The sequence below is a fragment of the Ovis canadensis genome, chromosome 22 (assembly GCF_042477335.2).
Source record: "Ovis canadensis isolate MfBH-ARS-UI-01 breed Bighorn chromosome 22, ARS-UI_OviCan_v2, whole genome shotgun sequence".
Lineage (NCBI taxonomy): Eukaryota > Metazoa > Chordata > Mammalia > Artiodactyla > Bovidae > Ovis > Ovis canadensis.
Genome location: NC_091266.1, coordinates 59,723,867 through 59,749,096, shown reverse-complemented (window position 1 = coordinate 59,749,096; position 25,230 = coordinate 59,723,867). Strand labels below are relative to the sequence as shown.

General features: G+C 48.1%; 2 protein-coding genes across 20 annotated transcripts in view; one reads left to right on the top strand and one right to left on the bottom strand.

The window, feature by feature from the left end:
* Positions 1-12,085, top strand: part of CTBP2 (C-terminal binding protein 2) — a 167,807-nt gene extending 155,722 nt beyond the window's left edge. For all 14 annotated transcript variants that reach the window (XM_069566830.1, XM_069566820.1, XM_069566819.1 and 11 more), the window contains 7 exons: positions 287-431; positions 4,152-4,358; positions 7,738-7,952; positions 8,135-8,265; positions 8,804-8,931; positions 9,415-9,532; positions 10,692-12,085. In XM_069566830.1, the coding sequence (XP_069422931.1) occupies positions 287-431; positions 4,152-4,358; positions 7,738-7,952; positions 8,135-8,265; positions 8,804-8,931; positions 9,415-9,532; positions 10,692-10,872 (1,125 nt within the window). In that variant the 3' untranslated portion in view covers positions 10,873-12,085. The remainder of the gene's footprint in view (positions 1-286; positions 432-4,151; positions 4,359-7,737; positions 7,953-8,134; positions 8,266-8,803; positions 8,932-9,414; positions 9,533-10,691) is intronic.
* A 241-nt stretch (positions 12,086-12,326) lies between these two features.
* The window catches only part of ZRANB1 (zinc finger RANBP2-type containing 1), a 70,452-nt gene continuing 57,548 nt past the window's right edge, over positions 12,327-25,230 (bottom strand). For 5 of the 6 annotated variants that reach the window (XM_069566818.1, XM_069566812.1, XM_069566815.1 and 2 more), the window contains 5 exons: positions 24,202-24,400; positions 18,892-19,012; positions 16,998-17,127; positions 16,663-16,892; positions 12,327-15,493 (listed from right to left, as the gene is read on the bottom strand). In XM_069566818.1, coding sequence (XP_069422919.1) covers positions 15,275-15,493; positions 16,663-16,892; positions 16,998-17,127; positions 18,892-19,012; positions 24,202-24,400 — 899 coding nt within the window. In that variant the 3' untranslated portion in view covers positions 12,327-15,274. The remainder of the gene's footprint in view (positions 15,494-16,662; positions 16,893-16,997; positions 17,128-18,891; positions 19,013-24,201; positions 24,401-25,230) is intronic. The other variant, XM_069566813.1, reaches the window with a different exon arrangement.

Sequence of the window (25,230 nt, the reverse complement as noted above, 5' to 3'; positions counted from 1 at the left end):
CCTGGCTGGGGTCGTCCCCTAGGTCAGGTGGCAGCAGCTGGCACTCAGTGAGCACCCCTGCCAGGCCCCCTTCTTTCTACCCTGGTCTCTGCTGGCTAGTGCCTTGCCCCTCCTCCCTGAGCCTGCCCCCTGCCCCCATTCCCTGGCATCACCCAGAGTCACCACCAGGGCCCTCTCCCCTAGGGGGACGCCATGGACACCCAGGCCACATCCTCACCGGTCATCTTCCTGCCGGAATTCAAGGGTGATGGGGGCCTCCAGCCATGCTCTGCTCGCCCCTTCACAGGTTTTAAACGAGGCGGTCGGCGCCATGATGTATCACACCATCACGCTCACCAGGGAGGACCTGGAGAAGTTCAAGGCCCTGCGGGTGATCGTGCGGATAGGCAGCGGCTATGACAACGTCGACATCAAAGCTGCGGGGGAACTCGGTAAGTGCCCGTCCATGCCCGTCAGTGCCTGCCGAGTGCCCAGTGGAGCAGACGAGGCTGGAACTGAGACAGCGCCCTGCTGGCTCCGAGCGGGAGGGTGGTGGCTGGTTTCAGAGGGAACCTAGCCAGCCAGACACACCTCCTTGCTGAGGGCAGAGGCCCCATTGAGGGGCCTGGGGGCTGTGCTAGGCTGTCTCATTTGGGAAGGACATGAGCCAGACGAAGCCACAAGCCCTCCGCTGCAGAGGGGACTGTGTGAGTGGCCGCAGCCCTGTGCCAGCCAGCCAGGACCCACCAACCTGAGGTTACTCTTGCTGAGTGCACAACTTGGTGTTCCTGGGGTGGGGGGTGCCCTTTTCTGGGTCTCCTCCAGTCCTGGGGTGGCGCCATCTCCTCAGGGCAGTGCAGGGGGACCACTTCCCAGCGTCCCCCTGCCCGCCCAGCAGATGGGCACCCGAAAGCAGGGCTCCTGGCTGCTTTCCAGACCCCTGGCTGCACACTCCCCAAGGGAGGGCGTTGGCATGGCGGCCTGGCACCTGATGTGGGCACTAAGCGTGTTGGAGTGTTGGCAGAGATTCAAGGGCCCAATTTGAACATTCTTTGGCATTGCCCTTCTTTGGGATTGGAATGAAAACTGACCTTTTCAGGTCCTGTGGCCACTGCTGAGGTCTCCAGATGTGTTGGCATATTGAGTGCAGCACTCTGAACAGCCTCATCTTTCAGGATTTGAAATGGCTCAGCTGGAATTCCATCACCTCCACTGCCATCATCACCACCACCAAGGGGCCCAAGCTTTGACCACAGGGGTCCCCAGGCTGCCCTGCTGTCTTTGGAGGGGCCAGGGAGGTCCCACTGGACAAGCCCCTCTGAAGTCAGCGTCCTTGCTGTCCTGAAGCATGCCAGCCCGGCACCTAGTGCGCAGGTTGTGATCTGCCTGGTGCTCTGCAACCATGAGGCTGAGGCAGGCACCTCCCAGTGGCCAGGAACCCAGGCCTCTGAGCCCCTGCCTGCTCCAGCAACAGGCAGGAGGGTACACGTGGTGCCCGGCTCCGTCAGCTCAGCGTCACACCTGCATGTGACCACCTACGCACGTGGGACCTGATGGTTCTGGCCGCAGCCCACTGACAGCCACCTGCCGCCTCTCCACCTGGGTGCACCAGGTGGGCTGCAGCTCCCCGCTGAGGTCCCCTGCGTGCATCGGGGCTGCACCCAGTTCCTGAGCCACAGGAGCTTTATGGGCACAAGCAGGAAGCAGAGGGAAACCTGGCCTCAGTGGGGCCTGTTCTGAGTGGTGCTGAGTCTGGTTTGATTCTTCATGCAGGCACCAGCCTGTTGTGCGATCTGGCAGGCAGTCTGGGAGTTCGGGCCCCAGCAGGTTGGGCTTGCTGCCCAGGTGACCCCAGAGGAAAAAGCAGGAGGTGGTCCCTGCCCCATGGGTTCTGCTCTTCCCCTCGCCCATCCCGAGTGGGGTGCCTCGTGGCAGGTGGCTCAGAAGATCGATCTTGGTTTTTTTCTGGGTGCCCCCTGGCCAGTCTCCAGCATCTCAACCCCTTTCCCCAGGGCTCACTTGACCCCGTCCAAGAGAAGGCTCATGACGGGTCTGGCCGAGGGGGCTCCCACGTCCACCGAGTCACTCTCAGTCCCTCTTTGTCTCCACAGAGAAGCTTGGGGAAGACTTGCGCCTCCAGAAGCATGTCTAATGTAAACTAAAATTTTCCATTTTCCCCTGGCGCCAGAAGAATGTTTTTGTTTGAAAACAAACGTTCTTTGTGCTCTGGATGGAGCTGAGATCCCAAGTTCAAGCAGCGACTGAGAAAGTGGGGCCCGCCTCCCCGAGGGCTCTGCACCCTTCCCTCCGCCCCGCCCCCCCCCCTCCCGTCTCCACGGTGTGGCCCCTCGCCACGGTGTGGCCCTTCGCGGTGCAGCCACCCGCACGTGTGTGCCATCGGGCTTCCTTGCCTGGACCCGGCCATTCCTCTGGGGCGGGGCCGGGCTGGATGGGGGAGGTGCCTGCCGTCTATGCAGTCGCAGGGGCTGTGCCCTAGTGGGGCCCCGCAGCCCTTACCCCAACCCCTACCGCGGAGGCCAGCCCGAGGCCTGCGATGTCGGGTTGGAGGATGTAAACTGCGTGTCCGCGGAGGCCTTTTCACTGACCCCGCTCCGATACGACAAGAGCGCGGCTTCAGGGTCATCTGCTGGGCTGTCGGAAAAGGGGCATTTTCAAATGTGGAATCTGCGGAAGGAGCCTGGGCCTCCATCCAGCCGTCTTTTGTCTCCATGTGCTCTTCACCGCTTGTTCGGTCAGCTGACCTGTAATGAGGATGGAAAAGCAGGTGGCCCAGGTCTTCCCCTCCGGATGATGCCCCGGGTTCCTGGCATGTGTTCCTAGGAGGGCAGCTCCCCTCCAGCGCGCCCTAGGGCCTGGGCAGGTAGAGGGCATATCGCCCCAAGGTCCAGGAAGGAGCAGGATGAGGCAGACGGTGGCAAGAGCCCCTGCCTAGACCGAGCACCGTCTCTCTCAGCCTTTCTGGCAAGCTTGCTGATCTGGTGTCCATTCTGGCCCAGGTCAGCAGATGAGAGCAGAGAGCAAAAGCAGCTCTTCCTGGGGGGTTGCCGAGACCCTGGAGCTCAGGGCGGCCCTCTTGGGGTGATGACATAGAAGGGGGTGCTCCACGGAATGGGTCCTGTGTCCTATCTCTGCAGGATAGCTGCAGGTGCCCTGTGCCCCCACCCCTGACCGGGAGACAGGAAGGCAGAGGCCTGACGCTGCAGCCCTGGTGTGTTTCCCAGGTTCCTGTGCCTGCGGTTCAGGGCAGACCTTTGCAGCCGGGCCGCCACGCGGGGCAGCTTGAGGAGCTGTCCCTCCCTTGTCTGACAAATACTCTCCTCCTCCCGCCAGTGAGGAGGGTCAGTGCCCAGGCCCTTCCCACAGGAGACCTGGGGCAGGTCTCCCCGAAGGCCTCCGGGTGCTGGCAGACTCTGGCCTTCATCTCTGCTCCTCACGCAGACCCTGAGGGCTCGTTCTTCTGCAGCTGCTCTCAGCCCTGCAATGCTTTGAAAAAGCCGGGTGGGCACCTGTCCCTTGATCTTCTTTCCAACCCAAGCGGGAGAGGGGTTGGGGTCTGCGGGACAGAGGTGAGACTGGACTACAGATGCAAACTGTCCTAGTCCACGGGCCTTGAAGGTGTTTGTTTCTAATTCTGTCTTGCCTTTTTAAAAAAAAAAAAAAACAGTAACAACACGTTCATGACTTTAGACTCTTAGAATACAATTTTCAACAAAAGGCCAGTCTCCATGACCCCAGCCCCACCTCGAGAGCAGGATCCAGTTCGTGTATGGCAAGGAACCTCTGGGTCTCCAGGCCCCGCGGTCTGTCAGGAGTGGGCCCTGCTCGCTGCCTTCCTGCCACTGGACGTGGGTGGTGGTCAGAGCTGGCTCGCTACTCACTTCGCAGAGACGTGGGTCTAGAAACACTGGGTTGGGGGGACGTGGGGTCAGTGAGGGGCTGAGTGGCGGTGAGCCCAGCCCTGGACAGCAATCCTCCTGGGATGGCCGTGGGGCTGGAGGCCCCCAGGCCACAGAGACCCTGACCCGCGGGGACGACACGCGCAGAGTGGCTTGTACCGGCCAACGCTGCCTCCCTGGGGGGCCTGGAAGCCCTGGCGCTTCCCCACGGAATGCGGGGCTCTGATCCCCGCGCCTGGCCTCCTGCCTTCCCAGGGATCGCCGTGTGCAACATCCCATCCGCAGCTGTGGAGGAGACAGCGGACTCCACCATCTGCCACATCCTTAACTTGTACCGGAGGAACACCTGGCTGTACCAGGCGCTGCGGGAAGGCACGCGGGTGCAGAGCGTCGAGCAGATCCGGGAGGTCGCCTCGGGGGCTGCGCGCATCCGCGGGGAGACGCTGGGCCTCATTGGCTTCGGTAAGTGCGCCCCGCCTACCGCCCGGGGAGGGGCTGCCGCAGGGACCCTCGGGGAGGCGGAGGCCCGGCCCTGGAACTCAGGCTTCACCGCAGCTGGAGGAGGACCTCTTGGGCCAGAGGAGGGCCGTGGCTGCGAGGCTTGGGAGGTCAGAAGTCAAAGCTGGCTAGGGAGCTGACCCCCAGGGAAGATGGGGTCAGCTTCTGGAAGACCCCGCCTGACGGGTGTGGGGAAGGGAGGAGGCGGCAGGAGGGTGTCCCTAGGGAGGGGCCGTGCTCCCTGACCGCCCCCAGGGGCAGAGGGTGAAGGGTAGTGGCCCGCTTGACGACTGGTACCTGGGTGGAAACCTGGGCAGCAGGCTGGGCTGAGCACCCGGAGGTGCCAGGCAGGGGTGGGTGCAAGGAATCTCTGAAGGATTTCGAGCCGGAGGGTCAGATCATCAGCTTGGAAAACTCACTAGGGGAAACATGAGACCCAGCTCCCACTGGCCGCTCTGGGTGGGCCTGGGGTGGGTTAGCCCAGTGGGGAGCTGGGGGGTGGCACACACTGGGTGGAGAGAAGCTGGACTGCCAGGCTGTAGGCAACACAGGGGCCCGAGTCAAACAGGAGGGGGCTCTTGCTGGCTTCTGCATGTCAATCCTGCTCCTTCCAGTTCTGTGACCTTGAGGAAAGGTCAAGAACTCTATCTCAAGGACCTTCCAACTCTCTCTGCCTCAGTCTCCCCATCTGTACACTGGGGATGAGTGATACACAGCGGCTGCCCCTTAGAACTCAGAGAAGACATGAGAAGCCCGTGGGGTCAATCCTGACTGCAGGGCTTGGCTTCCAGAAGGTTCCCCCAAGCTGTCCCTCAGCCCTGAGCTTGGAGCTCTGTCTCTGAATAACAGGACCCCTGAGATGGCCATGGTGCCAGCTTCAACAGGTAGAGGGAGTGTCTTCCAGGAACACACATCTTTCCCGAGTCTTACGAGCCCAGGTGTCAGGGGTGATCACACTCTCGCAGGTAAACTTGTTACAAGAGTCCAGCTTCGTTTTTTCTTGAGTGGAAGGTAGAAAAGGACCAAGAAATGCTGGCGCCGAGCCGCAGCACCCTCTGCTGGTGCTGCAGGGCTTCCTGCTGCTCCAGGTGGTGGGCCTTGGAGCTGGTTCTCAGACCATCGTGCATTCTTGCCCCGGGTGGGCACTGGCCGTGCGAGTTGCCCGGCCACGTGGAAGAGCACTCGTTTCCATGGCTTCTGCCTCCAGGCATCACAGCAGGTTCTTAGAGGGGTCGTTTCTTGCGCTGTATCCTTCCCCATCCGCCTTCTGAAAGCCAGTCCTGTGCTGCCAGCCCGCCTGCTCCAGGCTGTACACCAAGCCCCCCCCAGCTCCAACCCGGTCACAGTGCCCCATACACACTCAGTTTCTCCCTGCTGCCTCTGCTGGTCTCTCTGTAGCTTCCCAGAACTGCAGGCGGACCGGAGACAGGAGGAGGCTCGGTCGTGGGCAGCCTCGCCCCCTGCTGCCCGCCATCCGGGGCTGGAAGCACCCACTTGCCTAAGACTCTGCCCAGCTGCAGCAGTGGGCCCCTGAGTATGGAGCGGTTGCCGCCAAACCCAGTTCATGCCACCACGTGGGGCCCTGGACGGGCCGGCCCGAGCTCAACCCGGGATGGCCTGAGGACAGTGCTCAAGGCCAGCCTCCAGGTTGGGGACGAGCATGAAAGTCTGAAGGGAAAGCCTGCCATCGGTGACAGCATGTGTACACACACCACACACACACGCATACGCGTGCCAAGACAGTTGGGATCTCCTTTCTGAGACTGGGTTTAACCTGCAAGTTGCGAACAAGCATGAAAACATGAAGGGAGACTCTGCCATCGGTGGCAGTGTGCACACACACACTAAGGCCAAGGCGGCTGGGCTCTCCTCGCTGGGTTTTGACCAAGTCAGTAAGAGAATTCAGCATCGGGTATTGTACAGTTTAGTCAGGAAAACCCCATGGTGGAAAGGTGAGGGTCTCTGAATTTGAGAGCTGCAGAGCCGTGAGATGTAACGTTGAAACTGGCCGTGACCCTCAGGCCCTGGAGCCACCACCCAGACCTCATCTCCTCTTAGAGCGTCAGGACATGGGGCGGGGGTTGGGGGGGGGTGCGGATGAGGACCCCTGAAGCAGAGTTGGTGGTGTTCTGGTATTGGCTGTGAGCTCCCAGCACCCGCGTGGTGGGGCCATGTCCCACATCTCAGGCTCATTAGAGGAGGGTCTTTGGGTCGCCCTTGTTCCCGGCCCATCTGTCATGCCAGCTCCTCTGCTGCGTGTGGCTGTAGTTCTTGCTTCAGGGTGTGTGAAGTGGTGACCCTGGGCACGGCTGACATGAGTATCCTGGTGACCCCTGCAGCTGTCCCTCCTGAAGGGCCTTATGAAACCTTCTCCAAAGCACAGCTGTTGTTACCTGTGCTGCCTGTTGAGATGACGTTTCCGCTGGAGGGGGGGCCGGTCTGCCACCCCCTGCCCTCTGGTGGGCTTCTTGTCCCCTTACCCCTCCTGCACAGTGGAGCAGTGGTCTTCCCACCAGGATTTATTCTGTGCTGTCCCCGAACCAGCCCCTTCAAACATCATTCACACCATTCTGTGTTCCAGCGGAAAACCACTCTGGAAAGTGAAGTGCTCCATCCCTGGGGTTCGGTGGGGGTCAGGGAAGCCTTTGCGTCCTGTCGGGTGATGTCGCTGACTTGCCAGAGCGCCCTGTCCATGCTCCACACAAACTCAGAGCCCCACCAGACCGGTTCCCCGTGGCAGTGAGTGCTCAGGCCAGAGTGCAGCAGTCAGTTTACCCCCTTCATGAGCAAACAAACCTAGTGGTAATTACATAAGAGAACAGTCCTGGTTCAACACTGAGAGCAATGACGAGATGAAGCTCAGCTTAAGAAAGCTGCTATGTAAGCAAACAGGAGGGGAAAGATAAATACGAAGGGGAGAGAATGCTGGTGGTTGGGACGTAGGAGACAGACATGTGGAGGCCACTAGATTGTTCTCTCTGGTTATGTTTGAAAATGTGCGCAACAATGACTGTTCTGAAAAAAAGCAACATCTGATAGTAAGTACACTTGATAAGCATTGCATTGCTCACCCAGGGAGCTGGCCCGGCTTCTGCCCAAGTGACCCAGGAAGGAAGAAGTGCTGGAGTGGCGTTGCCAAACCTTGGGTGTTCAGTGCCTCCAGCAGCCACCACCACGGCTTGGCGTCAACTGCCAGCAGGCACAGCCACCCCAGGTTCCCAGTCCCAGAAATAATAATGCAGGCAGCAGAGGTGGGGCACACCCTGCAAGGCCCCCCAGCCTGGTGACAAGGAGCAGCAGGAGGGGCCGGCCTCACTCACCGGGACGCTCTCTTTCCGCACAGGTCGCACGGGGCAGGCGGTTGCCGTTCGAGCCAAGGCCTTTGGATTCAGCGTCCTATTTTATGACCCCTACTTGCAGGATGGGACGGAGCGGTCCCTGGGCGTGCAGAGGGTCTATACCCTGCAGGACTTACTGTACCAGAGCGACTGCGTCTCCCTGCACTGCAATCTCAACGAACATAACCACCACCTCATCAATGACTTCACTATAAAGCAGGTAAATGGAAACACACTGGAGAACTTCTCTCCAAATGAAAGGGGAAATGGGAAATGTCCGTGGACCCACCAACCTCCACTGCAGCCCCCCTTTTCTCCTGAAACCTCAGTACCGGCACCTCCCGAGGGGGCAGCATCTGCTCACCAGCTTCTCTCCCACCCCGCCCCCCCCGACCCCCCCAGATGAGGCAAGGCGCCTTCCTAGTGAATGCAGCCCGCGGCGGACTGGTGGATGAGAAAGCCTTAGCCCAAGCCCTCAAAGAAGGCAGGATACGAGGGGCGGCCCTCGACGTGCACGAGTCGGAGCCTTTCAGGTTGGTTTGGGGAGACTGTGGTGATGTTTGCAGCTGGAGCTCAGGACTCACAGGGACTTGTAGGCCCCAGGTCCTCACTCAACTCCTCGCTGTGAACTTGGGGCAGCTGCCCAGACAGGTCCTGGGGCGGTGGCTCTAACCAGAGGCTGAAAGACTCCGTTCTTCTAAGGGCTGTGCTATATTCTCACTAAGGGTAAAATAGCTAGAAAGTTCCCCCAAAGATCACCAGAAAGGGGGCAGGCAGAAAAGCAGTGAGGGAGAGCAGGCTGTGTCCACAGCCCGACCATCCCGGTGAGAGGCAGGCCAGCCAATCATCTGGAGAACTGTTTGCTCTTCCCGAGTACTCCTGACATTGTAATTACAGAGCAGTCGTATGAGTGGGTTCTGAAAGTCCCAACCCCCTAGCACACACACTGCAGAATCTCTGTTTTATCTGCGTCAGCTAACATCCCACATGGCCAAGAGCTCCCATTTGACCAGTCGGACAGGGAACGATGTGCAGTCGTCTCATTTCCTATGTTTTTGTACATTCACCCAGCTTTGCTCAGGGTCCTTTGAAAGATGCACCGAATCTCATCTGTACTCCCCACACAGCCTGGTATAGTGAGCAAGCCTCACTGGAGATGCGGGAGGCGGCCGCCACTGAGATCCGCCGGGCCATCACAGGTGAGCAGGCCTTGCTGTGGGCAGCAATTGCTTTTAGGGGTCAAGTCAAAGAAATGTGAGTGAATTGGGCCATGCTGCTTTCAGAGGAAACCAATCCCCTTTTGTATTAGCCAACGTGAAGTTTTGCGGACCTGGAGGAGCCGCCCTTGTTAGGCTGAGAAACCTATGTGGTTCAGGCCTGGAACGGGTCGTATCTTGGGAAATTATGAGCCAGCCCTTCTTATTAAGAGACTTGGGGAAACTTCCCTGGAGGCTTAGTGGTTGGGGCTCTGCCTTCCAGTTCAGAGCATGCGGGTCTGATCCCTGCTCGAGAGCGAAGATTCCCACATGCCTTGGCCGGCCAAAATACCAAAACATACACAGTATTGTACCAAGACTTTTTAAATGGTCCAAAAGTAGAGAGACTAGCATGGTAGCTGTTCCCCCAAAACAGCTACGTATGATATTTAACTTCATTGATTAATTTCAATCGTCTTATTCCAGGTCGCATCCCAGAGAGCTTAAGAAACTGTGTGAACAAGGAATTCTTTGTCACAACAGCTCCCTGGTCAGTAATAGATCAGCAAGCAATTCATCCAGAGCTCAATGGTGCCACATACAGGTGAGGAGAGGAATGGCCAGGGCCCTGCTCCCCAGGGGTGGGGGTGGGGCATAAAGCCAACGGGAGCACTGGCGGGAAATCCAGGCCCGTCCCCTCATCCCTGGTTTCAGTGGAGCAAATTTTAAGTTTTGGGGCAGAGCCAAGAATTGAAATTTCTATTTTAAAGGATACAGACGTTGAACCACTGTGCCAAGATGTGATTAAATATTTAGTGCGTGTAACAGGACCTGTACATGAAAGCTCCTGCTCTGGGCAAGCGGAGCTATTTCTTCCCAGGTCCCATGGCTTTATTTACATTTCACAGGTTCTATTCAAGTTCCGCTTGTGATTCATCCTCATAAGCATTTTCAAGCCGCACTTGAGCCCAGCCCCAGATTGGATTCCCCTGTACCCTTTAAGAGTCACATCCTAATTATTCCTCTAGACACAGCAAGGCTCCTTGGCCTTTAGGAAAACTGCTTGTGCTGGAGGGGCTTGCAGCTTACAGGGACCCTGTCCGTCAAGAGTCCCCTTAGGTGGTCCCTGACCAGAGTCACTGTCACAGGTTACAGGATGAGGGGTAGCATAGCTTCCAGAGGAAACACTCGCTGCTTTACCACAACTGTGAAGGGCTGGGTACCTCAGATGAATTCTAAAGCCCCTGCCTCGTAAGTATGTTCTGTCCTTAAAAACTGAATGTACTGAGTCACGTCCGTGCACTGCGAACACACACAGAGCCATCCCTGTGCCTGCGGTGTAAGAGGAACCCATGTCTAGCCGCCCTGCAGGTATCTTCAGGGGGCAGGCCTCCAGCCCATCGCCAGCTCACCATCTCCCCTGCTGCCCTTCCGCGTCTGTTACAGGAGCACATAACCAACCAGTGTAGGAAGTCACACTTAGGAAGCGCACTTCATGCTGTTAGTGAAGTGGAAATCGCTCAGTCGTGTCCGACTCTTTGCGACCCAGGCCAGAGTACTGGAGTGAGTGGCCTTTCCCTTATCCCGGGGATCTTCCCAACTCAAGAGATAGAACCCAGGTCTCCCGCACTACAGGCAGATTCTCTACCAGCTTATCCACAAGGGAAGCCCATGCTGGTAGGATTCCATAAAAAAGGCAGAGCCAAGAGGTCGGCAACTTCCTGACCCTGAACTTAACCAGCCCTTTCTCGTGTGCTCCTCAGATACCCGCCAGGCATCGTGGGCGTGGCTCCGGGAGGACTTCCTGCTGCCATGGAAGGGATCATCCCCGGAGGCATCCCGGTGACCCACAACCTCCCAACAGTGGCACATCCCTCCCAAGCTCCCTCTCCCAACCAACCCACGAAACACGGGGACAATCGAGAGCACCCCAACGAGCAATAGCAGCGAGTGATGAAAGGTAATCATTCAGATACACCTGGGACCAAGAGACAGTGAAAAATGAACTAAGAGAAAAGGAATTTGACAGTCTTTTTAACTGATTTCTGGACATATATGCATCATTGACGTTGCAGTGTTACAGCTACAAAAGAGCTAGAAGCCGAGAAGTGGGAAAACTGAAGATGTCGTCTGCTTGCAGAAGCGCTGAAAGAGACTAGGACGTGATTTATTAACGACCAACTTCTGTTATTGTGTGTTAAGTTTTTCATCTGTGCATCAAATCACAAAGAATAAATATAGATCTTTTTCCTTTATCAGTCCCTTGGGCACAGGAGGTCCTGAACACCTTGCTCTAGAATGTTGCATCAAGAGTTCCAAACATCAAAATAAAATATTAAAGAGGAAATCCCCACCCTATGACTCTAGTCCCTTCGGTCCACGGGGCTGGTTACCTCTTTTGCTAATAGGAAGATTAAATTACTACAAAATGGGGAGGACGCGGTCTGCCTGTGCTAGACACCGCGAGCACGGGATTGAAGACAGCACAGGCTCCTGTACAGAGAATTCTCTCCCGTCTGAACTGCATACGGAGCGGGCAAGTTGGTTGTGAGTTCAGTAAAACCCTCTGATGATGCAAAAAAAGAAAAAAGTATTAAGTTTCACAAGCTGTTTGTACTCAAATATATTTTCTCAGTTTCAGATCCTCAGCTATTTTATTGAGTGGAAAGTCTTGAACTGAAAGGGTTCAAGAAGAATAATGTTGCATTTCCTTATGTCTCAGGAAACACTTTTTATGGTAACTTGTCAGATTGTCTATGAACAAACCCACTTTTTTAGACATTGATAAAGTCTTCTTTTCTTCACGTGATATTTTATACAAGAACACTTCAGGTGTGATTAGATGTGACTGATTTTAACAAATCCTATTAGATTTGTATCAACTAGTTACATGTTATATTCATAGTCTTTTGTGAATCATCGCCTTTTTTGTTTAAAAGATGGCCTATTTTGAGCCTTTGTATAGGTACATTCCTGTTTTTGTGACAAAAAAAAAAACCTTTAAAACTGTCCCAAACAGAAAAATAATGGCTATCAGAAATATGTTTTGTTTTAGTGTGAGTTACCGTTACTGTATCTGTTTATTGTAAAGGTGGACATTTAGCGTTCAGTGCAGTTTTCAATAAAAAGTAATAAAAACTTCTGTTAAGCTTTGAAATTCAAGCACATCTCACTAATGTAAAAGTTCTCTCGAGATGTTAACTGCATTTTCAATTAGCCCATTTCTTTCCCAACTCTTGTTATTCCCAGGTTCAAAGATAAACAATACTTTCCTATTTCATAACCAGACTCAAGAATGCTGATAATTACTTCATGTGATAAACCAAAACTTCACGTATGTCCATTCTTAAGATGAAATGGGTGGGTTAGAACTAAGTCAATTCAAGAAACAAAACTGGTTAAGTTTTAGTTTTGATTTTAATTTACCCAAAAGTAAAATTTCCTGGCCCGAGCATTAATGCAGGAAGGGAGGTGAATCTCAAAAAATTGTTTGTAAATAATATTTACAAAGAAATGCTGCAAAATAACTAACATCAGTCATTTCCATGTGTTAAGAATTTTCAGTTGATTTAATGAGTCTTCCTTTCTTAAACAGCATTAAATCCCTTCTGTAAATGCTAGTTAAGTCCAACAAGTCCAGATATAAAACACTTTTACAACTGCCCCGCCTCCTTCCATTAAAAAAAAAAAAGTCATGGCAACTGAAAACATCAACCTCCTCACTCATTTTAAGGTGGTGGTCCCATCCCAACTCTCCCGTGAAAAATTACATTACCACCACCTGACATGGATCGAGGTGGAGCGCATGGTTACTGACCTCTATCATCACTCCGGGGAGTGGGGCGGCGGTTCACTGTCGTCTCCATAACCACTTGTCAAACGGGTAATCAGTGCAGGGATGACATCTGCACAGCAAGGAGACCCCGACCGCCTGTGTGCAGCAGTGTTCCCTTAACACAGACTAGTCTGCCACAGGATGAGCCTAGGAGCCAAAAACATGAAAAGGCAGGCCCACACCCTGCCTTTTAATTTGGACAGAAACCACCGCACTGTATTCTCCCGAGAAGAGGAACCGTAAAGTCAAGTCCATACGGTTCAGGTAGTACCGTCCAGAGTCAACCAAAAGACACTGAGTTATCTGTCACCCCGCCACATGGCATCCAAGAAAGGACTGCAAATTCTGTCTTGGGACGATAGTTATGGCTGTTTGATAGTTCAAGAGCTTAACATAGCATTGACTCATCAAAATGTTAGCCTCACCAGCCAATCTGCTGTGAAAACCATTTAAAGCTCCGCCCCGTCTGAAGCCTAGGACACACACACACACACACACACACACACACACACACACACACACAGACTTCTTTCCCACAGGGAAGAATGCTGTACCTGCTAAGCTTGATGTGGCCAGGGTCACATCACTCAGCAGACACAGCACAAAGAGGCTGAAGACCGAGCAGCAGCTTCCTAAACAGCACTGGCTACCCTAGAGACCCTGGCACAGGTGCTTCTCCCTCAAACCTTTCTCTTTGGCTTCTTCAACTGGCTTAACTGCAACTAGAACGGGTTGTCTAGCCACTACAGAATTCTTCCTACATATGAAGAAAAGTGCATAGGGATGCTATGCTAAGTCAGAATGGCAGCCTTCTAAATCCTTGCTTAATTACTGTCCAAAACGAACGCAAACCAGAGGGTCAATTTTGTAAGAAAACATCAGCCCCTTGAAACAGTAACATACCAATATTATATCAAAATTCATTTATATGGAATCCAATTGCAAATATTCTTCCCACAAGTTTTAGCATGCAGCAGCAGCGATCCTTTCACCCTGGGAATGCCTTTCAGGGAGGGAAGAAAGAACTAAAGAGATGACATCTCACAGGTATTTTACTATTTTTAGTATTTCAGCATCAAATCTGAGGTTGTGCACATTTCAATACCATCTGAATAGAACTTAAAAGAAAACAAGAAGCAAATATTTAAAGGTTTTCACAGCCTTTTTATCAAAGGGAAACAGTGTGTGTGTGTGTGTTTTTAATTCCTTGCCACATCAATAGTCTACAAAGTGCTTATCAGGACACTAAGTCTTTTTGTGTTCCTGAGATAGGTCTGAAATTTTTACCCAGTATTGAATGTATACCTGAAGTGGTCAAATAATACTTTTATAGAAAGTTTTTCTACCTAAGATTATAGTTATAACTTTAAATAAGAATGGCCACAATTAACCAACATGCAAAAATTCTCAGACTAGTCACTGAGAAATTCATTATACAATGCATTTAACCACCTTACTGCATTCTTAAAATCTTTATTCTATTCTGAACGGAAATTCGCAATTAGCCCAAGCAAAGGCATGCCTTTCTAACACAATTTGCTTAAAGCAGAGTTGATGATAAAGAATCCAAAGACCCTCTGCACGGCAACCTGGGAGTCTAATGTCCACAGAGGCAAGGGAGCAGACTTTTCACATAATTCATTCAGTTCGAGTGGGCTGGCTCCCCAACCACTGCCCTAATGTACAACCACGGGGTAACTCACAGGGAGACTGCTGCCCAGAGTCTGGTGGAGGAAGCCTCAGTTTAAGAGCACTCTTCCAAACAAATAAATACCTAAATACTGAAAGGCGGCTTATCAGAAACTGAAAAAGACAAGAGAAACCAAAACCCTTTTCAAAACAAGGGAACAGTGTCTACATGAAGTTCACTCAATAAAAAATTCTGACTTTTCTTACAGTTTGTTCCTTAAAGATTTGATTTTATTGGGCACAACAGGAACTAAATTACTAATAAAAAATAAAAGCTTGTTTTTATTTTTATGTTTTACTATGGATAATTTGTACAAAAAGTTTCCAAATCTCTAACGAGCTCTAGTGAGACAGAATGTAAAATGGATCTTTTCAGATGGAAGTAGAATGCCAGGTTCTACTTTAAAAAGAATTATCTCAAAGGAACAAAGAGTGACCTGCCATGTGCTTTTGGAGGTGCCCATGCTGGAAAAACTTCTCAATAATATGAAGATGCTGGTACAACTTTTCCTATTACACAACTTCTTACACAACCACATGCGTTACATTTATAGACAGATTTACAATCTGAAAGGAAAAAAGTTCTGTCTTAATAAAATTAGTTTTTTGTTTCCTTTTTACAAACTGTAGTCCAAAGTTCTCTGTCTCCTCATGCAGCAGACACATCGTCTCTGTTGGGTATGGATCAGAAAAAACCCTTCCAAGCAGATCCTGCCAGGTTCGCTTCATTCCATGCCGTGCGCTCTGCTTGGAGCAAACACTCATGTGGGGTCCCGCACAGAGCTGATACCTTGGTCTTCTGTTCTTGGATTTTTTTTTTTTTCATTCATCTTCATCATCTTCGTCTTCCTCTCCATCAGATAGGGATGTACAAGGCCGGATCTGTCGGTAGCGGTCAAGCCATTTTTCTACCATTTGCGTGACCAGGGGGTGATTTCGCCGCCGAGAGCTCTTCTGCATGGCCACGAGAACGCCCCCCTCAGTCACGCAGCAGTCCAGCCACTCCCTGAGCAGTTTTTCTTGCTGTTCCTCATTACCTAGCTTTTAGAGGAATGTGAATGAAGAAAAGGAAAAATAATATGACAGATCAGAGACCTCACAGGAAAAATTTCAGAGAGACCTACAGCTGGTATGATTAATGAGAGGGCCAGAGCAACGCAGAGTTTCAGCCTAGGTTCTACTCTCATCAATTCTATGTTTAGAACCCTATGGGTAAACAGGAAAAAATATCAACTTGAAAATTCACAGACAAACCTAGAGGGAATGACAAGTCCCTTTGTTTGATATAATGGCAAAAAGCAAGTGTTATCCAATACATTGATTCTGGCAAAGAAAAGACTAGAAAGGAAAGTCGCAGCTTCAAAAAGAACAAGGTAAGTGCTCAGAAAGTTATGTATAGGGCCAAGTTACAAAAATTATCTATGAATTTTTTTCTTAATGTTATGCTTATAAAAGTTTTATAATAATCACTACTAAATAAAAGGCCAATACTTTTTATAAGAATGCCGGTTTGCTGCGAGTATTCTTTCACACCTTCTCATCACTTCCCTGTGGCTACAGGGAGCTCCTACCTGCTGCTCCACCAGTGCCCAGGCACCTAGTCTCACCTGAGGGGCCAGTGCGCCTCTTCTACGCAAACTGGCTGCTGGCTCCCCAGCTCACCCAGAGTAAAAGTCAGAAAGACTGAAAAGACTGCCTCCGGCCAGCCCGCAGCCCCAGCCTCCTCTCCGCCCACCCAGTCCCACAAGCCACGCTGGCCTTCCAGTTCCCTCTGCTACAACTCTCCTCCCCGTTTCTGCAAGACTCCTTCCTCCTGAAGCCTCGATTCAGGCGCCAGCTCCTCAGTGACACCTTACCTTACCCCCCCAGTTCAGTCACCGAAACCCTGCACCTCCATCCCTCCCTCTCCCCTCAGCCCTTCTTTTTACTTCTCCACCTTAGCACTCATCACTGCCTGAGGGCATGGGCTTTCCTCCTCACCGCTTATCTCCACACAAAACCTCCTACACAGCTGTTCTGAAAGGGCAAACTTCAGTCTGTCTGACTAGCATCTACAGAAAGTGACAAACTGTGACCAAACTCAAAACCCTAAGTGGTGGTGCAGATACCAGCACATCCCAGAGACCCAAGGCCAGGCTCGGGCACAGCACTGCTGGCTCTGGCACAGCGCTGCCACTTTAAGCAGTTAGTGCGAGAAACCGGCGTCTTACCTCCTGAGCAGAAAGGAAGTGCACGTGGAGTAGCTTCCTCTCACTGTCAACCAGAGGCAGAAACGTGATGGTGACGTCGTCATCGGTGTTCAGGTTAGCACCAGCACCTCGGTTACCATAGCCATCATTTTCCATGGCAACCAAAGCAGAGAAGTGGCCCCTTGTATAGCCCAGAGCAATCGGACTTTTCCAACAAAAACTCTGTTCCCACAACAAAGGCAAATACACACCTGGAAAGAGGGAAGAAAATCACAATGGGATTTTCAGGATGTGACTGCAATGTGCCTTAAAATAATAAACAAGAAAGTTCCAAAATACTAATGATAATGGTTTACCTTGAAACCGAGTATATCCTAAAGTTTCTCCCCGAAAACTTTTATAATATTTTACTCCATAAACTATAATTGGTCGTCTAAGAATATGTGCAAGCACAAAAATGTGAGTCTGCTCCAAACTTGCTCCAGGCTGTACAGAACAAAACAAAAGAAAGAATTTCTCTTTAAAACATCCACTACCACCCTGGAAAACTGACACGTACAACAAAATGCTGCTCTCCTTCAGCACACGATCTCCATTCATTAAAAAAACAATACATGGTACTACTACTGTCAAGCTAAAGAATGATTCCTCAAATAGCAAAGTCCAATAAAAGAAATCTGCAAAGCTTACATACAGATGTCCTTCGCTATCCAAAACTCAAGAACTAAACAGATTTGGTTAACTACTGATCTGAGGAATAAGGGATTAAGACAACAAAGGAAGTTTTATTTATATAATTGCCTTCTGGTTAAGTTCCTCATGGAAGTACTACTTACAACAGGGTCCTCCCGAAGTGAAAAGATGCGCTTGACTGTCTCACAGGAATACAGCTTGCAAATGGCCACATCACCTAACACAAGAATACTCAACTGGTCTCCTTCCCTCAGCAGCAAATCCAGCAGCATCTTTACAGCAGGTACATGTCTCAGACGTGTACCCTGCCCAAAGGGTGAACCCTGCCCAAAGGGCCCAAAGACAGACGGACTTCCCTCACACTGTACTAATGAATTACGGTGTTTTCTGCAAAGAAAAGAAGTGATTTGTTGTGCATATACATGAACTTTACAGTTCAGTATATTAATGAAGTGAAAGGTGCTCAGTCGTGTCCAATTCTTTGCAACCCCACGGACTGTATAGTCCATGGAGTTCTCCAGGCCAGAATACTGGAGTGGGTAGCCTTTCCCTTCTCCAGGGGATCTTCCCAACCCAGGGATCAAACCCAGGTCTCCCACATTGCAGGCAGATTCTTTACCAGCTGAGCCACAAGGGAAACCCAAGAATACTGGAGTGGGTAGCCTATCCCTTCTGCAGCGGATCTTCCCAACCCAGGAATCGAACTGGGGTCTCCGGCACTGCAGGCGGATTCTTTACCAACTGAGCTAAGAGGGAAGTATATTAATAACACTTCACAAAACTAGCATGTGTCTTGAGAGACAACTCAACACGTCTACACAAGGTCATTCCCAATCACTTCTGTCCATGGGACCTTCTCCTTGGCCTACCTCACGTGGACACAGCATCAACCAGGGAGCCCTATGAAAACCACAGCTTGATCCTCAGGGGCCTGACAGCGCACCACCAGCACAGGAGTGCCCATTATCAGTGAGTGATCTTGGACACGGAACAGGAGCTAACCCACAGGGGGGTAAAGCAGGCGTAAAGCCACCTTTTTTTTGTTTTTTTTTTTTTAATATAGTTTATTTACAATGTTGTGCTAGTTTGTGCAGTAAAGTGAAACCTTTTATAGATAGACATACATCCACTCTTTCTTAGATTCTTTTCCTATAAAGATCATTACAGAGTTCCCTGTGCTGTACAGTAGGTCTTTAGTTATCAATTTTATATGTAGCAGTGCATGTATGTCAATCCCCCAAAGCTACCTCTCCTCGAGGACAACATAACTGAAGAGCAATCTGAGGATATATTTAAGAGGTTAAATCACCAAGTAAAACGTTTATTCTGACAGTTTTCTAGTCACTTAACACAGAAACATACTGCCCTCCCTGTTCGGCAGTGAGGCCTATGGTCACAGAGCCGATCAGCAGTCAGTGGAACCCGAGTCACCTGATGCCAAGTCCCCAACTCGCCTCTGTACCACTCTGCTCCAACGTGTTCTTATTGCAAACCAAGGCATGAAGAGCCGCTGCCTCACTTTTTTCAGAGAAGCAACATGCCTGGAAGCATTCTTACCTGACTAGCAAGAGACAGTATAAATGCCCAGTCTTCTTGCCACTGTTCTTCTCTCAAGGAAAAATGTAAACCAAAGCTCTGAGAATACCAGGACTCCCAATCTTTCCAACGTGTATAAAACCTAAAAAGCAACACAGTAAAAAAGAAGCCTTTCTATAAACAGTTATTTAATGTTCTCATCATTTATTTAACGTAGTCTTTAAGCACTTCATATGCAGAGACTTAATAATTCATTTTACCTGGCTTGAAGTAAATTTTTCAAATTAAAGATGCCCCCATTCTGCTAGCAGACATTTTTTTTTTTTGCTAGCAGACATTTTTCAACAATCTTCAGACATAATCTGATTGACCACCCACCAAACGTTCATCCGAACTTCAAACACAAATGACAAGAACAGCTGATTCCAACTGTCTACTACTGGTTTACAAATGAAAAAGAAAAACACTCAAAATCATCTGAGAGTTTGGATAAAATCAAAGACACTTTACTCCATTAATGAATAGTATCCACTACTTGGTTACAGATTTAGAAATAGCCCATGTGTTTACGAGAATATCAAAATCACTTCCTTGAGATTTCATTACATAAAATTATTTGAATATCACATGATAATAAAAAAATGCAACTACAAAAATAATCCCCTCTTCATGCTTAATACCTCTCTAAATACTTCAGCCTAATAAATTACGAAGATTAAAACTCAAACTAGGCCACTGGTAGACTGAATTACTAAAACTAAACATTCTTTTTCTTTATAACATCAAGTATACAATTAAATAAAGCCAGATATAATTACATTGAAAACTGTGATCCACTGTCTTACAAACAACCCAGCAAAGGCCTCTGAAGACAGATTAACCAGTAACAGATTACAAACAGTTAACCAGTCTGTAACATTACAATCCTCTCACATGTAATGAACTATCAATCCCCAATATTTCTATGTACTTCAATTCTAGGTGAAAGAATCAAAAGATTAGAAAACATTCTCTTGCAACTGTTGAAAAGTTAAGGTATTAAATGTCTTAGTGTCACGCGTTTCTTTAACTTAGTGCAGGGTTTTATAAAAAGTAAATTAATGTTATTTTAGATTTAAAATAGAATGTTACAGAGGCTTAACTCTTGATTAGAAAAAACTTTTTTTCTATCTATAGTAACCACAGGTTTTTTCTTTATAATTCAGGAATGTAAGTTTCAATGCCAAATGTTTAAAAATAAAATATGGATATTCCTGTTAAAATACCTAAGATATACAGAAATATATTTTAATGCACAAATGACAAAATACATTGTTTTGATATCAGTTTGGGAGAATTATTCTGAAACAGAAAGTTATTACAAACTGAAAGATGTAAGTGGTAATAAATTTCTTGGTTAGTGCCTAAAATCATTTTAATATCGAGAGAGCTAAATTTGCCAGGAATCAAATGATGACTGCACTCAAAACTAAAGAAGACTGCAGAATAAAGGGGTTCAAAAATATATTTAAAAATCACACCCACCACACAAAGAGCTGAACTGTCAATCTACCTGGCTCAGTCAAGGACACAAATCCGAACGTGCGACTCAGTGAGACACCAATACAAGTTTGGCTTGACATTCAAAAGTCAATTCAGGACGATAAGACTTAACACTCTATCTGGTAATACTCTCGAAATTAATCTCCACATTCAGTGCAATTTCTATCAAAACCCCAGAGGGCTTTTCTGCAGAAGCTAGAACCTAAAATTTACCTAGAAGTCCAAAGGGAACAGCAAAAAGAATCTGAAGAAAAGAAGGATAAATTTGGAAGACTTAAGATTCCTGATTTCAAAACCTACCACAAAACTATAATCATCAAGATAATCTAACACTGGCATAAAGACAGACATATAGATCAACAGGAAAAACCAAGAGTCCAGAAACAAATCTTTATTTTATGAAAATATTTTTCAACAAAAGTACCAAGTACTTGAGTGAAAAAAATAAAATAAATTTAAAAACTGTAAATAACTATAATAAATATGTTAAGGGCTCTCTAATGGAAAAAGACAGCATGCAAGAGCAGATGGGCAATTTAAACAGAGATGGAAATCCTAAGACAGAACCAAAATGAAATTCCAGAGAGCAAAATCACTAACAGAAATGAAAGTATTTTTGACAGCTTTATTAGTAGACTGGACTTGGCTAAAGAAAGAACCTCTTTAAGATACATCAATACAAAACTTCAAATCTAAAAAGAAAAGATAACATGGACAAAAAAACAGAAGGTACAACATATAACATTACAGACAGTAAAGAGGGAGAAAAAAAGGAACAAGAAGAAATACTTGAAACAGTAAGGACTGAGAATTTCACCAAATTAATGTCAGACACCACACCACAGATTCAGGAAGCTCAGAGAAAACCAAGAAGGAAAATCGCCAGAAAAACCCCACCTAGGCATATCATATTCAAACGACAGAAAATTAAAGAAAAAAGTCCTGAAAGAAGACAGAGTATAAAAAACCCCTACCTATAGAAAAATAAAAGAATTATAACCAACTTCTCGGAAACCATGCATACAAGCAAGAAGAGAATAAAGTGAAATATTTTTTAAAGTTGAGAGAAAAAAAAACCACCAACCTAGAATTCGATACGCTGTGAAATTATCCTTCAAAAGTAAATGAGAGGACTTCTCTGGTGACACAGTGGATAAGAATCCACCTGCCAATGCAGGAGACACAGGTCTGACCCCTGGTTAGGGAAGATCCCGCATGCCACAGGGCAACTGAGCCTGAGCACCACAAGTACTGAGCCTGTGCCCTAGAGCCACGAGCCACAACCACTGAGGCCCCTGCTCCCAGAGCCTGTGCCCCACAACAAGAGAAGCCGCCACAATGAGAAGCGCCTGTGCTGCAACAAAGAGGAGGCCCCCTCACCACAACTAGAGAAAGCCCGCATGTAGCAACAAACACCCAGGACAGTCAAAAATAAATCTTTCTTCTTTTAAGCTAAAATCCTTTTCAGACAAAAATGGAGGCAATTTGTTGCCAGAGACCTGCTTCATCAGAAATTTTGAACTACATAAAGGTCTTGATCTGCATCAAGAAATAATTGAAGATAAAATTAAAACTTTTTTTTACTCTTAATTGATTTCATGGGTATTATTCAAAATAATAGCAACAATATATTAAGTGTAAAACTTGATACATATAGAGGCACAATACTAAGCTACAAATCATATTTCTAAAATAACTGATTTTTCCCATTTATATTACTCTCACTTGGCTCTCTATTTGGATTGACATGTCAATCAAAGACAAGTACGATATTCCATCATGAGCACCTGAGTCAGTTTAAATCCCAGGCAGTCAACAGAAAAGCACAGCTGCTATGACAAAATAAACGGCCTATCTTGACGTGACGGGGGAAGGGTTTAAATAAAATTACTTTCTCCATTCTCATTCAGATATTTTATACGATATAAGAGAATGTCTCATTCCACCTGATTTGGATTATAAGCAAAGGAAATCCTAGCCAAAAAAAAAAAGATTTAAAGGAGACTGCACAAGTGACATGCTGGCCTTCTCATTCTACCTTCTAATAGTAATAGCCATATAAGATCCCAGTCAACAAACTGGTCACAACTCAAAATAGTCACCATTTTAATGCTTATTCAGTAAGGCTAATATATTTGACCCACGTCACCTAAGCTCTGAATCTATGGCAACACGTCCCCCCTCCCCATCTGATCGTCTTCATTCCCTCTCCATCCTATTTCCACCTCAAGATACTGAAATAGACATCTGTGTGATCACTATAACCCTTGCAGCTTCCTACCCCTTAACTGTAAAACATCAGGTTTGACCCTGTATGTAAAACATCAGGTTTGATCCTGTATGTAAAACATCAAGTTTGACCCTGTATGTAAAACATCAGGTTTGACCCTGTATGGCAGGGACTGGAAGAGGTGGTACCAAGAGAGCCATTATTTTCAGAAGCCTGTTCATATGCTGGCTGAAATACCCTTTCAGAACGAAGGCCTCCACTTCTGAAAGATCTGCCGCAACAGCCACTCACCGTGGCTGCACTCTTAAGACCAAAGTCTTCCCCACTCTACCAGCCATCGAGCCCAAACCTCAGATTGTGGCACTTACCTACTTTCACATTAAACTTTGAGACTTCAAGTGACTCAAAACTGGAATATCAGTCCTAACGTTAGTTACCACTGCTGAAATTTACAGTACACTTTCAACCTTACAACAAAGGCAGGATATTACCACCAGAGGAAAGACTCTAGGTTTGCCTGTTTTAAAGGACTTGCAAAATGGTAGATTTACCAAAATCCAGATCTAGCTTCTAGGCTATGCACACCCAAAACACAGATCCATCTTTCCAGGGCAGACACACATTAATCAAACCTACAAGGCAGACCTATAAAGCCACAGTACCCCAAACAACTATCATCCTTCTCAGTGTGGGCAGGCCCACATAAACAGCCAGAGCACGAGGATGTTGTCTGATGAGCACACCACCCAATCCAGAGAGGTGAGACAGGACGGACACTTAATGGCATCAGGCTTACCTGGCCTGATGAATCCACACCACAAAAGGAGTGGTATTCCCCTCAATACCAAATCAATCCACAGCAGTCTCCCTCCTCTAAAGGGCACAAAGTCCTCTCCACTGGACCAAGGCTAAATGACTAAACCATCAGATAACTGAGTCCATGTAGGCTTTCTTAGATGTGGTAATGAGGATGTGATTGGGTAGTAGAATATCTTTGTTCTTAAAAAATACAGGATAAAACACTGAAGGAGAAAGCATCAGGGTGTCTAAAACAAGTTGTTTCTGCATTAATATATAGAGATAATATATAGAGAGAACATACAGAAAAATGTTAACCATCAACAACTGATCAAGCCAATGAAGGAGATGCTGGGGTCCACCAGACTGATTTTAACTTTTCTGTGGATTTGAAAATTTGCAAAATTACAAAAATGTGGTCTTAAGAGTACCTGTCTCAGGAAGAAAAACGTGTAATACATAATCAATATAATATCTTAAACTTGAACAAAAATACGAAATAATAGCTACTTTAATATATGAGCAAAGACCTTCCTATATTTAATAAGACCACTACCACAAATTCAAATGTTTGTTTTAAAGCTTAGCAAATCATGTAAAAAACCACTGCAATGTTCAAAGCGTCTCAATGTCTAAAACCAAAGCTTCCCCCTCCCCCAGCTTCCATAAAAAAAACAACAGACAAAAAGCATCCAACCACTGTAAGGACAGGTTTCAACTAGTGCTGTCTTGGATTTCAAAAGGGAAGGATGTCAGCTCACCAATGTGAACAGTCATGCAGGCTGTCATGCAGGGCTTTCCGAAGCACCGAGTCCTTGTCGTAAATGCCCCAGGTAGCTTGTAGTACTGAATCAAGTAAGCAGTCTCCTGCAGTCCGGTTCCAAAGTGCATACAGTCGACTGTCCAAACGTGTAGCCAATTCCAAAGACCAGTTTATAATTGGAGATTCTTCTTCTAACTCTATATGAGGAATTTAACATATTCATATAAAACATCAATAAAGGAAACTGAAGATGATTCAAAGAAATGGAAAGATAGCCCATGCTCTTAAGACTCGAAGAATTAATATTCTTAAAATGGCCACACTACCTAAAGCAACCTATAGATTTAACGCAATTCCTATGAAACTACCCAAGACATCTTTCACAGAACTAGAATAAATAATCCTAAAATTTATATGGAACCATAAAAGATCCAGAATTGCCAAGGCACTCCTGAGAAAAAAAAACAAAGCAAAGGCTTCCTTGGTGTCTCAGTGGTAAAGAATCTGCCTGCCGATGCAGCAGACGTGGGTTCGACCCCTGATCTGGGAAGATCCCACATGCCGTGGAGCGACTACGCCTGTGCACCACGACTATTGAGCATGTCTGCGCTCTAAAGCCCAGGAGCTACAACCACTGAGCCCACGTGCCGCAGCCAGAGCCCACGCTCCACGAGAGAAGCCACCTCAACAAGTCCACACACCACGACTAGAGAGTAGCCCCTGCTCTCCACTAGAGAAAGGCCCACACAGCTACGAAGACCCAGCATGGCCAGAAAAGAAATACAATTTTTAAAAAGAAAAAGGAGGAGGTCCAACCCTCCCAAACTTCAGATAAGACTGTAAAGCTACAGTAATCAAAACACCATGGTATTCACACACAAAAAAGACACATAGCTCAGTGGAACAAAACAGCCCAGAAATAAACTCACACACCTATGGCCAATTATCTTCCACAAAGGAGGTAAGACTATACAATGGGAAAAAAGCCTCTTCAACAGGCAGTGTTGAACAGCTTCATGTAAATCAA